General features: G+C 46.9%; 1 protein-coding gene across 14 annotated transcripts in view; it reads right to left on the bottom strand.

Annotated features, from left to right (window-relative positions):
- The window catches only part of EOGT (EGF domain specific O-linked N-acetylglucosamine transferase), a 44,814-nt gene that overhangs the window by 19,339 nt on the left and 11,185 nt on the right, over positions 1-14,290 (bottom strand). For all 14 annotated transcript variants that reach the window (XR_016214660.1, XR_016214664.1, XR_016214661.1 and 11 more), the window contains 4 exons: positions 13,030-13,124; positions 12,386-12,490; positions 7,650-7,756; positions 2,732-2,835 (listed from right to left, as the gene is read on the bottom strand). Coding sequence is in view for 8 of the 14 variants with exons in the window: in XM_002713300.6 (XP_002713346.2) it covers positions 2,732-2,835; positions 7,650-7,756; positions 12,386-12,490; positions 13,030-13,124 (411 nt within the window). In the remaining 6 variants the exon portion in view is untranslated. The remainder of the gene's footprint in view (positions 1-2,731; positions 2,836-7,649; positions 7,757-12,385; positions 12,491-13,029; positions 13,125-14,290) is intronic.

Below are 14,290 nucleotides of genomic sequence, written 5' to 3'. Positions count from 1 at the left end.
GCCTCAATCCAGAGCCGCCTGGCAGAGCTGTGCCTGAGAACCTGGCACGGGACAATCAATGAAGGCCTCTTTTACCAAGGATGCAGGATTAAAAAGGACACAGAGAGAGCAGCAAGGGAGCGAGGCCAATGGCAGGGCAGCCACCTGCTCGGCTCCCCCCAGCCTGCCTGTCCCACCCACTGTCAAGGTCAGACTGCCCTCACACCACATGCCCAGGGGGCTCAGCAGCCTAGAAGCCTCCTCTGTGGCCCCAGCAGGCACAGCGAAGGGCAGCGCCCTGGAGGCTGGCTCAGTGCGTCTGCTTGGGGAAGAAGTTGAAAAGCATGCAACAGGAATAAGGAAGCTTTGCAGATCTCTGTCAACCTAACAGCTTCTTCTGACGACTCCAGGATGGCAGTCAAGCATTGTGGTCTCTGAGCACAGGGCTGGGGCCTGGCTGCCTGCACTGCAGTCCTGGCTTCCACCAGTCGCTGACTGCACCATCTGAGAACACACTTAGAACCTACTGCTCTTACTCTGATGGGCCTGCGCTGTGGCTAGTAGGCCAAGCTTCCATCTGAGGTGCTGGCATCCCATATGGACACCAGTTTGAGTCCTGGCTGCCCCTCTTCCAATCCAGCTCTCTGCTAGGGTCTGGCAAAACAGCAGAAGATGGCCCAAGAGCTTGGGCCCCTGCACCTGCATAGGGGACCCGAAAGAAGCTCTTGGCTCCTGACTTTGGATCAGCTTAGCTCTGGCCATTGTGTCCATTTAGGGAGTGAACCATCGGGGAGAAGACCTTTCTGTCTGTCTCTACCTCTCTGTAACTCTATCTCTCAGATAATAAATAAAATCTTTAAAAAAAAAAAAAAAAACTTTAGGGGCCAGCGCTGGGGCTCACTAGGCTAATCCTCCACCTGCGGCACTGGCACCCCAGGTTCTAGTCTTGGTTGGGGCGCCGGATTCTGTCCCGGTTGCTCCTCTTCCAGTCCAGCTCTCTGCTGTGGCCCAGGAAGGCAGTGGAGGATGGCCCAAGTGCTTGGGCCCTGCACCTGCATGGGAGACCAGGAGGAAGCACCTGGCTCCTGCCTTCGGATCAGCACTGCGCTGGCCGCGGCAGCCATTGGAGAGTGAACCAACGGAAAAAGGAAGACCTTTCTCTCAGTCTCTCTGTCCACTCTGCCTGTCAAAAAAAAAAAAAAAAAAAAAAAAAGATTTTTCTAGGAGCCATCACTTTCTAGGAGCCATCACTTCTGATTTTTAAAAGTGCCAGTTCAGAAGCCTGCATCCACCTCGGAGTACCTGGGTGCAATACCCAGCTCTAGTAGCTTCCTCCTAGGAGCTGGGACCTTGCCTGCCATGTGGGAGACCTGGATTGAGTTCCCAGTTCTCAGCTCCCAGCTCCCAGCTTCAGCCCAGCCCAGCCCAGTTCTGTGGGCATCGGGGAGTGATCCACGAGATGGGAGTTCTCTATCTATCAAATAAACAAAACAGATAAATAAACAGATGCTTGTTGAGCTAACTGCATCTGGACCAGGAATGCCTCCGTGAGCACCATACCTCTTGTGACTAAAGTGTCTCTTGTGGGACCCTGGAGGCTCTGCCCCTCCAGCTGATCCAGGCTGTGCAGGCCCCTGTGGGGCACGAGGCTCTTCAGCCAACGCAGCCCCGGGTGGATGTTGTCTCCTTGCACCTGAGCTGTGCTATGTGGGGGACAGGGAGAGGGAGAGAGAGGGAGATGGGGAGAGGATGAGGGAGAAAAGGAGGTGGGGGGAGAGAGGGAGAGGAAGGTAGAAGGAGGAGAGGGAGAGAGAGAGAAAGAGAAGAGGAGGAGGGAGAGGGGCACCTGATGTGCCCCTGCCACCAAGTTACGACAGCCCTAAAATACCATCCAGAACAGACTCACACCAAAAGAGAGGCCGCCAAGTGTCTTCCAAGTCAGGATGCTCACCTGACCCGGACATAACCCCTTGGTGGGTGTTCCTACTTTCCACGTTAGTCAGCCTCTCTCATGGACACGGCAAACCATTTGTCCTGTCACTGTCCCTGTCACAGCGTTCCGAGCATGTGCACTGTGTGCCAGGTTCCAGGACTGCTCCTACATGCCCTGGCTCATCCTCAGGACGCTGAGGAAGGCACTCTAAGTGCCCCTGTTTCACGGCTAAGGACAGGGGCACGTTTATGGGTTGTTTCAGCAGGGAGAAGGACCATATAAGGAAAGCAGCAGGGAAAAAAAAAAGAGAAAGGCAAAGAGAGAGAAGAGAAGGAAACGACCCATCAGGTAGTGTAATTCAACACAGGTTTCTGTGTGCGCCCGAAGCTGAAACACACGGCGTGATCTGACACGAAGCAAGTGGCACAGTACATGGGGGACCCTGAGCCATGTTGAAGGCGAGTTCCTGGAACACGCGTTACCGAGGGTGAGCCAATGACCGTCTTCCTATGTCTGCCTCAGAGGAACACTGAGCCAAAGACACTGAAGCTGGGGTCTTTGGAACTCCACCCACCCAAAAGACTCCTCACTGATTCATGCTGAAGTTCCAAGAACAAAAGGCCACACATACAAATGCACCTGCCCGTCGGGGCACAGCCATGTCAACACGTGTGCACAGACACAGCTGTACACTGCCCACACAGGTGTGAGAGCTTTTGCATGGGGCATGCACAAGGTCATGTATGTCCCAAGATCAGCATCCCGTGCGGATGGCGCAAGGCGAAGGCAGTGCCGCAACGGGGGCACACTCTGACTTACGGTGTCCCACATGACGATGTACACGTCGGTGCTGAAGGAGTTATTGACATGCTGGGTGAGATAGAGGTTGAGGAAGTCACAGAAGTGGTGATACATGTTAACTCCTGGTTTTGGAAAAAAGAAAAAAGGAAATTCATGTCATTAGTTAGCCCCCAAGAACACCTGATTCCACAGTTTTTATTATATGCCCCCTATTTACAAGTTGATGGACTTTTAGTTGAAATAAATGGGGGAGGGAGAAAAAAGATTTCTTTGTCCAAACATGAAATGACATATACTCAGATGGTCTACAATTTACGGACAGATACGATTCAGGAGTGTGCTTTAAAATTAGTTATTTAGAAATCAGGAATGCATATTCCCATATATGCTAACAAATGATCACTAAGTGCCCAGAAAAAAAAAAAACATTTACTTAACTCAAACTGGGGTAGAACTATGGGACTATGAATATGGATCATTATTTCTTCTGATCATCTCTTTTTAAAAATCTATTAAGCAACACCCGCTTATCACAAAAGTAATGGCAATGATAATGATTAACATTTTGGTAAATTTGATTATCTCTTTTCTTCCCTATTTAGTTACTACTAGGGAAAATACAGAGTACTTTAAGAAGCTCGTGGAAAAAGGGAATTAAAAGATAAGTCTATTTTGGTACAAAAAAGTTTTGAAGGCTGAACATGGCTTTTTTTATTTTCGATACTATTTTATTTCGGAGGCAATGAGACAGAGAGAGCTCTTATCTGCTGGTTTACTCCCCATATGCTCCCTGTAGGAATGCTGGGTGAGGCCAACGGCAGGAGCCAAGAACTTAGTCACGTCTCCCACATGGATGGCAGGCACCCAATCACTGGAGCCATCACGCTGCCTCCAAAGGTCTGAATTAACAGGAAGCCGGAGCCAGGAGCCGGAGCTGGGTATGGAAACCAGGTACTCTGATTTGTGATAGGTCACCTTAGCCAGTGTCCTAACTGCTTGGCTAAGTGCCTGCCCCTCAGCTTGGGATGCTTGAACAATGTCTGGAATGGCTAATTTTTTTTTCACCCAGAGAAGTCTTGGCATAGAACATACTTTCAACTTAACCAGAAAAGAAAAGTTCTATTAGATTCTATCTTACCCCCAGGCTAGCCATACAGCACATGCTAGCTCTCACACGTAACATTTAGAAAGTGCCTAACATTTATTGAGGAACGCAGCCTGCACAGACCAGTGCTTGCTGCTACAAGGATTTATAAACAGGCTCCGTCCTGGAGAAACATGCCCCCCAGTGAGTCTTGTTCTGCAGAACCTGCGTGCTCCCCAGCTCACGGTTAATACAAAAAGGCGAACTGGATGACAGCCGAAGTTGTAGGGAAAAAGAAGAGTTGGGAATTCAGGAAATAAAGGGCCCACGGCCCCTGCAGTGGCGTTCCCTCTTCACGTACTTTACGGCACCAGGATCTGCAGCAGTGTCAGGGCTCAGACGTGGCCCCTCCTTCACAGCTGGTCACACTGCTGTCTGTGCCCCTGTTTAACATGCATAGTCTATGAATGAGTCAGAACGTTGACCACAGCATTTTTACTTGCTCTTATTTCAAGCACCTAAACTTGTGTGATTTCTGAATCTAACGCTTTGCAAAGTAAGAATTATGACTTCGGAAGGCCAAGCACATTAAAGCTGTGATCAATAAATTACAGTGATTCTGAAACTTCCGCGACAGAGGGCTTGCCGTATTTCACTGTCAGCCCAGCCTCTCATGAATTTTGATATGATGCAGCACAGCAATCTCCATCGCTCATAATGAGAGCGATCCTATAGCATGATCTGGGTTTCTCCTGTGAGGGACAACAAGCTCACAAAGTTAAGGCTATGCTTGCTTGCAAGTTGATAATTTCAGGCTAGGGGCAGAAATGGGAAAATAATATTAATTTTACTTTTTAAAAGTTTATTTATTTATTTGAAAGGCAGAATTATAGAGAGGGAGAGGCAGAGAGAGAGAGACAGAGAGAGGTCTTCCATCCACTGGTTCACAACCCAGATGGCCTCAATGACCAGCACTGGGCCAGACCGAATCCAGGAGCCAGGAGCTTCTTCTGGGTCTCCCATGTCAATGCAGGGGCCCAAGGACTTGAGTCATCTTCTACTGTTTTCCCAAGCCACAGTAGAGAGCTAGATGAGAAGTGGAGCAGCCGCAACTCGAACCAGTCCCCATATGAGATGCCAGCACTGCAAGCAGCAGCTTCACCAGCTAGCTACACCACAGCGCCGGCTCCTAATTTTACTTTTTTTTTCAAGAATATACAACCCTGGTAATTTGTGGAAGAATTCAGCTCACTGTCATCAAGAAAATATTGGAAAGTTGGTGGGAGTGGGTCATGGGGACATTTTTTTCTCACCCACATTATAATACAAAAAGTAAGGAAAATGAAACTAAAAGATAAGCTTATTTTCATGCAAAAAATTTGAAATCCATAAACACAAGAGGTCTTTCAGAAGTTTATGGAAAATACATATTATGAAAAACTATGCATGGATTTCAAACTTTTGGGGAACAAAACAAACATATTTTAATTCCATTTTCCCATGTATGTTGTGAAATACCCTTGTATATGTGGCTTTTAATTTTTTTTTTAAGATTTTATTTATTTGGAGCCGGCGCCGTGGCTCAATAGGCTAATCCTCCACCTTGCGGCGCCGGCACACCGGGTTCTAGTCCCGGTCGGGGCGCCGGATTCTGTCCCGGTTGCCCCTCTTCCAGGCCAGCTCTCTGCTATGGCCAGGGAGTGCAGTGGAGGATGGCCCAGGTGCTTGGGCCCTGCACCCCATGGGAGACCAGGAAAAAGCACCTGGATCCTGGCTCCTGCCATCGGATCAGCGCGGTGCGCCGGCTGCAGCGGCGGCCATTGGAGGGTGAACCAACGGCAAAGGAAGACCTTTCTCTCTCTGTCTCTCTCTCTCACTGTCCACTCTGCCTATCAAAAATAAAAAAAAAATAAAAAATAAAAAAAAGATTTTATTTATTTGAGAGGTAGAGTTACAGACAATGAGAGGGAGATACAAAGAGAAAGGTCTTCCATCCACTGGTTCATTCCCTAAATGGCTGCAATGGCTAGAGCTGGGTTGATCCAAAGCCAGGAGCCAGGACCTTTTCCCAGGTCTCCCAGGCAGGTGCCAGGGCCCAAGCGCTTGGGCCATCCTCTATTGCTTTCCTGGGCCATAGCAGAGAGCTGGATCAGAAGAGGAGCAGCCAGGACTAGAATTGGCACCCATATGGGAAGCTGGCGCCACAGGCAAAGGATTAACCTACTGCGCCACAGCATCAGCCCGTGGCTTTTTCTAAAAAAAAACTCTAATTAAACACAATCTAAATCAAATGATTAGAGAAACTAGATGGGGTAAATTTAGCTACAAAAGATATCTGCCTAGATCTTAGTAAAAACTAAGAATGGGACTAGGAGATGGAGGAGGAAGAAGGAGTACGGGTGGGAAGGTGGGTAGGTGGGAAGAATCACTATGTTCCTAAAGTTGTATTTATGAAATGCATGAAGTTTGTATTCCTTAAATAAAAGGTTTCTTGGCGGGGGGAGATTATGGGATATGTACACCATGGAATACTACTCAGAGGAAAAAAAATGAAATCCTGTTATTTGCAACAAAATGTATGAAACTGGAAAACATAATACTTAGTGAAATAAGCCAGTCCCAAAAGGACAAATACCATTTGTTCTCCCTGATCTGTGATAACTAACAGAGCTCTAACAGGTAATCTGTAGAAGTGAAATGAACACTTGGAGATGTGATGACTTTGAACAGCCCTTGTCCCGACTGTTGAGGAACAGGTCTTCTTTTCACACTATTTGTTGAACTCTTTACTTAGTATAGAGTTAATCATATGTGTTTAAAGTTAATTTAAAATAGATATTAGTAAAAACTAAGAATGGGAAAAAGAGAGGAAGGAGGAAGAAAGGTAGGAGTGCAGGTGGGAGGACAGGTAGGGTGGGAAGAATCGCTACACTACTGAAGTTGTATTTATGAAATGCATGAAATTTGTATTCCTTAAATAAAAGGTTTCTGGGTGAGTGGGGTTAGCCTGCAGGTTGAGGCCAGCTAAGACATTTGTGCCCCATGAAGGAGTGCCTGGGTTCCACAGCTGGCTCTTGTCCTGACTCCAGCTTTCTGCTAACGCAGCCCCTGGTGGGCAGCAGAATAGTGCTCAAGAAATTGTGGCCCTGTGCCCCACGCAGAGACCTGGACAGAATTCCCAACTACCAGATCTGCCTGGGTCCCGTCTCAGCCATTTAGGGGGTGAACCAGCAAATGGACATGCTCTTGCTCTCCCCTTCTCTCTGCCTCTTAAATAAATAAATAATAAATTTTGATAAATAAAACAAAACACCAAAGTTCAAACTAGTTTATCTACTTCTTCAAGGAAGAAACAAAAAGTCTAGAGGCTGGCATTGTGGTGTGGCCCATAAAGCCTACGACGTCGGCATCCCTTATGGGCACTGGTTCATGTTCCAGCTCCTCCACTTCTGATCTACCTTCCTGCTAGTGGATCCTGCTTTCCTGCCTGGGGAAAGCAGCAGAAGATGGTCCGAGGGCTTAGGTCCCTCCACCCACATGGGAGACCCGGACAAAGCTCCCAGCTCCTGACTTCAGTCTGGCCCGGTGCTGGCCACAGCAGCTATCTGGGGAGTGGACCAGTGGACAGAACATCTCTCTCTCTCACTCTCTTTGTCTCTCCCTCTCTCTCTGTAACTCTGATTTCCAAAATAAATAAGTCTTTAAAAAACAAAACAAAAAAGCGAGTTTACTGTTTGTCATATTATGTTCAAAAAATTTATAGAAAATTACTACATATATAATATAAATCAAAGAGAAAACAGTAAAGTCTCATTAACCAATATATACACAACAGACAAATTAACTTCTTACCTGCATCTAATTTCATGAAATATGTTGGCTTTTCAATAACAACGTCACACTTCGCATCCTCTATAGGTCTGAAGTTAAGCTGGGTATAGCTTTGGAGCTCAGCAAACCTGCAATGATGAATGAGGACATGACTTCAAGGAGATTTTTCCCAGACCTCCTCCTGCAACATTATAATGTAGGGTCTGTTCCCTAGGCAGATTTTATTTCCAACATGCAAAAGCACTTCTACTGAGATGAGCAACTTCTCAAACGTATTGGCATTTCCACAATTTGATATCAATTTTAATGTGGAGACAGGAACAAACATGACTTAAAAACACAGTCTGGGACCGGCACTGTGGTGCAGCAGGTTAAAGCAGGTTGGCCCATAGCGCCAACCTCCCATATGAACTCCCATTTGAGTCCCAGCTGTTCCACTTCCAATCCCACTCCCTGTTAACGCGTCTGGGAAAGCAGCAGAGGACAGCCCAAGCCCTTGGGCCCCTGAACCCACATGGGAGACCTGGAAGAAGCACCTGACTCCTGGCTTCGGATTGGCTCAGCTCCGGCCATTGCAGCCATTTGAGGAGTGATCCAGCAAATGGAAAACCTCTCTCTGTCTCTACCTCTCTCTGTGACTCTTTCAAATAAATAAAATTAATCTTAAAAAAAAAAAATAGCTGAGTCTAACATACATAAGAGTTACACTGGGAACATATGACACAAAGAAGAGATTTATACATGTACACTGGGTTGGCTAAATAATCTAATAGTAAGGGATGAGTGCGGGGGCTCAGCAGGGTAGGTCCTTTCTTGGGAAACCAACATCCCCTATCAGAGTGCTCGGTCTGCGTCCCAGCTACAATGTGCTTCCAGTTCAGCTTCCTGCTTACGTGTACCCTGGGAGGCAGCCAGCGACAGCCCAGGAACTTGGGTTCCTGCCACCCACGTGTGAGACCCAGACAAAGTTCCTGGCTCCAGTCTCATGACTTCAACTGGGCCCAGTCCTCTCTGTTGTAGCCATTTGGGGAGTGAACCAGCAGATGGAAGATCTCCCTCTTTGTCACTCTGCCATTCAAATTAACTAATTAATTTAAAAAAAATTATCGGTGAAGTAAGAAAATTCAAAAAAGGTTCCTGATGAGGCTCAAAAGGAACAACAGGCCAGAGAAGCTCTTTCAGTAGACCTCTTGGGTTCCGAGAAACATGGCATTCCAGGAATTCTCTAGAAAGACAGCAGACAGCTAAGCTTCCCAGAAGGAATTCTCTAGAAAGACTGTAGACAGCTAAGCTTCCTAGAAGAAATGCAAGTCTGCTTCTTGGGAAACATGTTTGGAAGCCACAAGGTACAGTTTTCTTACAAACCAGGGGGAAAAAAATATACACATATATATATATATAATCACAAACACATTACTGAGGCATTTAGAGTTTTAACACGAGGATGGTCTAAACTCCTCATGCTTGAGATCCTATCCCATGTAAAGCAAATATCAAAAGAGATCCTTCATTTTTATTTTTTTAATTTTTTTGACAGGCAGAGTGGACAGTGAGAGAGACAGAGAGAAAGGCCTTCCTTTCTCAGCGCACCGTGCTGATCCGATGGCAGGAGCCAGGTACTTATCCTGGTCTCCCATGGGGTGCAGGGCCCAAGTACCTGGGCCATCCTCCACTGCACTCCCTGGCCACAGCAGAGAGCTAGCCTGGAAGAGGGGCAACCGGAACAGAATCCGGCACCCCGACCGGGACTAGAACCCGGTGTGCCGGCGCCGCAAGGTGGAGGATTAGCCTAGTGAGCCGCGGCGCCGGCTAAAAGAGATCCTTCTAAAACACAATGCCAAAATATCAGGGCGGTTTCAAAACTATGCCCACAAATACTCCAATGTTTCTCCCTTCAATAGGTCAAAGGTTATTCCACACCTTGAGAGCAGCCAGACTCAGGGACTCGCTTGTAACAAACAGACCACAGCAGAAGCCATGGCTACCTCCGAGATGAGGTTACACAAACCCTGCAGCTTCCGGGGACACACCCAGAGCCCACCGTCCTGGGGACAGCAGCTGCTACACTGCGAGTCAGCACTAGGGAGAGGCCCAAGGGATGGAAACGGGAGTCTCTGGCCTGTGTCCAAGAGGAACTGAGGCTAACCACAAACTGGGAGACCTCACAGCAGACTGTCCAGGCCCAGCGGAGCTGCAATGGCCACTGCTTCAGGCACCAGCTGGGATGCAGCCTCACAAGAGATCAGCAATGGGGTGAGATGTTTGTCATGCTAAACTGCTATATGCTGGAGTAACTTCTTATACAGCAATACGACCTTGGAGTAATGCGTTGCATAGCAATAAACAGCTCAATCAGTTACATCCTAGGGCGCAACAACAGGGAATCAGATAGTAAAATGCTCAAGGTCGCGGTCGGGGTGGTGGGGGTGGTGGTGGTGGTGGTGGTTAGCCTAGCAGTTAAGCTGCTGTTAAGACGCCCACATCCTTGGGTTCACTACTCAACTCTGGCCCCTGATCCAACCTCCTGCTAATGCAGAGCCTGAAAAGCAGTGGTGATGGCTCAAGTAACTGAGTCCCTGCCATTCACATGGGAGATCTGGATAGACTTCCCGGCTCCCAGCTTCAGCCTGAACTTGTGAGGCCACTGAAGGCATTTGGGAGAATGAGCTACCCATGGAGCATTCTCTCTCACTCTCTTTTTCTTTCTCAAATAAACACATAAAAAGGGGGGGAAAAGGCCTCTTTGAAGTATTTAACAAATTGCTAAATAAGAAATGTACCAGCAATCAAAATGCCCATTTGCCCACACATCTATTCAATCTGAAGATGCTAGATCGTTATTTACTGAATGGTTTGCTCAGAATGAATGTTTGACCTCAAAAATTAACATTATCAGGGGCCTGGAAAAGGTCACAGGAAATGTGTAGTATGAGAAAACCATGTATGGAGTTCAAGAATTTTTTACACCAAAAAACTTATCTTTTACTTCTATTTTCCATAGACTTTTTTTTTATTTTTAAAAAACTTAATGTGTCCCCTCAATTGACATTATTTTTAAGAGTGGTTTTTGTAATTCCAGTTTCAATGGCTTTTTACAATTCTTTTTATTTGGAGACAACTGTAAACATATATAAAAGTAAAAATTAGCCTGATGAATGCTATATACATACATACTTCGCCATGATCTGAAAGCTGGGTACTGTTATCCCCATTGGCCTTACCAGTTATTTTCTCTGTCACTCTGTTCCATAGACTTTTCAAAGTCCCCTCGTACATAAGCATAACCTATGTAACCAAAAAGCAGTAGCACGGTAGCACAGGAGACCTTGGGGATGATGGAACAATTCTCTATCCTGCCCGTGCCTGCTGATGACATGCACCTAGACATGGGACATTTATTTCACAGAACTCTGAACTCTACATGCTTTTAAAAGAGATGAATGCAAGCAAACATCAGTGAGGTCCACATGAGTTTAGTTTCCAGTACTGTCCGAGTGCTCCTTCCCTGGTCTTGATCAATGTGCTGTCCTTACAGGAGATTATCACCAGAGGAGGCTGGGGAACAGCTCAACTGGAACTCCCTATATTACTTTGAAACTTCCATGAGTCTAAAATTATTTTAAACTAAAAAGTTTTCAAGTTAAAAAAGCTGTGCAGTGATGTTAAAAGTCAGGACAGCTTTTACCTTGAGAAAGGGGGAGGGAGTGAGCCTTGGAAGGGGACCTGGGGTGCCGATGATGTTTTATTTTTGACTTTCATCAGAGATAAATGGGTGGGTTCACTTTTTCATAATCCAAACTGCAAGCCCTTCTGTATGCTTGTTATACATTTCAATGTGTGTGTATTTTTTTTTTAATGTGATTCATTTGGGGTGGATGTTTGATGCAGGGGTTAAGATGCCCCTTGGGACACCTACATCCCGTATCAGAGCACCTGGGTTTCTGTCCTGGCTCTACTTCCAATTCCTGCTTCTGGCTAATGCACACCCTGGGAGGCGGCAGGTGTTGGCCCAGCCACTGGGGTCTCTGCTACTCATGTAGGAGATCTGGGTTGAGTCCTGGGCTCCTGGCTTCAGCCTAGCCCAGCCCTGTTGCAATGGGAGCAAACCAGCAGATGGAAAATCTCTTATTGTCTTTCACATAAATAAAAATATAAAAATTATAATATGTCCTCCCAAATATATGTACCAATTATGAGTGAATAAAAATTCATCAGTGAAATGATTTTTTTCTTTTATGAGTGAACAGTTAGTACAATGTCAGACTTCCTAATATTTTGTAAACTCATATCCATAATTTTTATTTATTTTTATTTATTTAAAAGGCAGAGAGATATATTCCATCTGCTGCTTCAGGCCCCAAATGGCTGCATCAGCTGGGACTAGGACAGGCTGAAGCCAGGAGCCCAGGACTCCATCCAGGTCTCCCGCAGGGTGGCAGGGACCCAAATACTTGAACCATTACTTGCTGCCTCTCAGAGTGCGCATTAGCAGGAAGGTGAAGCTGGACCGAATGTGGAACACAAACCCAGGCACTCTGATACAGGATACAGGCATCCTAAGCCGAGTCTTAACCACTGCACCCAACAGTAATTCACGTACAACCATGGGATTCACTCTAGCCATCAGGCCAAGGAAGCTCATGGCAAATTATCTACAAACCAATAACATTTTCCACTAGAGATTCCCTACCCAAATCCACAAGTGCCAGAAATAAAGGCCAATATTTCAGAAACGGATGTTTAAAGAGAAATCTTACCAAGACTGCAGAGGGCTTTTGCGTTGACCCTCAGACATCAGTGTACGAATGTCAAGTTTACAGTGTCCGCCAATTTCACCACTCTGAAAAAAGTCTTCCTTAAATCTGGAGCATAACAAAAAATTGAATAGGGTTTTAGAAATTTTTTCACCACTCGACTACATGGGTTTTAACTATGGGAGATGACCAGTCTCCAAAGCCAGCTTTTCACTGGGACTTGGTTACAGTCACGTGCCCCTAACGACACTTCTGTCAATGACGGACTGCATGTATGGTCCCCCAAGATCATACCACCCGGTGGGCATCATGGCCACGTTCATTCCTGTGAGTACCCTCTACGATGCCTACACAACCACAAAATCACCTAACGATGCATTTCTGAGAATGTTTCTTGTCGTTAAGCGCCACGTAACTGCATTTGCAACAGAAAATGTCAGATGTTTACAGAATATCAGAATCAGATAAGTGATATGTCCATGACACAATTTCTCAACGTGATCAATTCATAGCCAGTCTGAGACATCTATCTCCCACCCTGTCCCCAGTCCCTCGGCCATCTTATTACTAAACAAACCCAGGACACACCCCGGGTTCTCACGTCTTTCCGAATTTCTATCAGGGTTTAACACGAACTGCTTCAGTACCTGTCGTGGTTCCTCTTGATGTTTCTCAAGTCAAGGTAGAGATGCGTGGCCCTGCAATACTGAAGATACCGCGAGCAAACCAGACTCGAGTCACCCTGAAACAGGGTTGTGAAAGAGGAAAAGGTAACTCAAAAACTCCAAACATTCACCCGGGGAAGACTCACCCAGACTCAGCAGGCAGTCACAGCATGCCTATGCCCACTGCACACTGCACAACGCGCAGAAGGAAGCTCTCCAAACACTGCATCAACTTAAGATCACCTTCCTCCTTCCTTGGTCATGCAGGGCACGGCCAAGCATGCTTTGGCCACCTCCCATACTTCCGGGTTACTACGAAGACCTCCCACTTGGTTTTAACTGCACCACCTCCAATGTTAAAAACCAACAGCTGCTTGAGACTATTGCAACAAGGAATTAAAGACTATGTTTATTTTGGTACCAAAAAAAAAAAAATTGAAATCCATGCCTAGTTTGTTCATAATACAGCTTTTCCCATGACCTCTGCAAAGACCGCTCATCTGTGTGGTTCAGTTCAGTCTCCTTAAAAAAAAAAAAAAATCAAGCACTGAGAACCATGACCACCCTCACAGCTCTGTGAAAAAGCATCGTGCAAAGATGAGCCAAGGGAAACAAAGAAGAACGCACAAGGAAGAGACGTGAAAATGCAGGGTGGGACAGGCAGCTCACCAACCCTCCCAAGAGGCCCTCCTGCAAGCCAGGAAGCTGGTGGGAGACTTGGTCTCAGCCCCAGCACCAGGGCACTCTGCTAAACAGCTGCATACAGGAGTTTTCGAGTCAACTACCGGAGGCTGATTCTATCTCAGCCAATCCAGCTTGTGCTGAAAGTAGGAGCGTTTCAAATAGTTTTTCTGTTCATAGATTTAGGTGTTTTTTTTTTTTTTTTTTTTTTTTTTGACAGGCAGAGTGGACAGTGAGAGAGAGAGACAGAAAGGTCTTCCTTTGCCGTTGGTTCACCCTCCAATGGCCGCCGCGGCCAGCGCAATGCGGCCGGCGCACCGCGCTGATCCGATGGCAGGAGCCAGGAGCCAGGTGCTTTTCCTGGTCTCCCATGGGGTGCAGGGCCCAAGCACCTGGGCCATCCTCCACTGCACTCCCGGGCCACAGCAGAGGGCTGGCCTGGAAGAGGGGCAACCGGGACAGAATCCGGCGCCCCGACCGGGACTAGAACCCGGTGTGCCGGCGCTGCAAGGCGGAGGATTAGCCTAGTGAGCCACGGCGCCGGCCTAGGTGTTGTTTTTAA

Source organism: Oryctolagus cuniculus, chromosome 10 (assembly GCF_051225735.1).
Source record: "Oryctolagus cuniculus isolate XC-2025 breed Fujian yellow rabbit chromosome 10, ASM5122573v1, whole genome shotgun sequence".
NCBI lineage: Eukaryota > Metazoa > Chordata > Mammalia > Lagomorpha > Leporidae > Oryctolagus > Oryctolagus cuniculus.
This window is presented reverse-complemented; position numbering and strand designations above follow the sequence as displayed.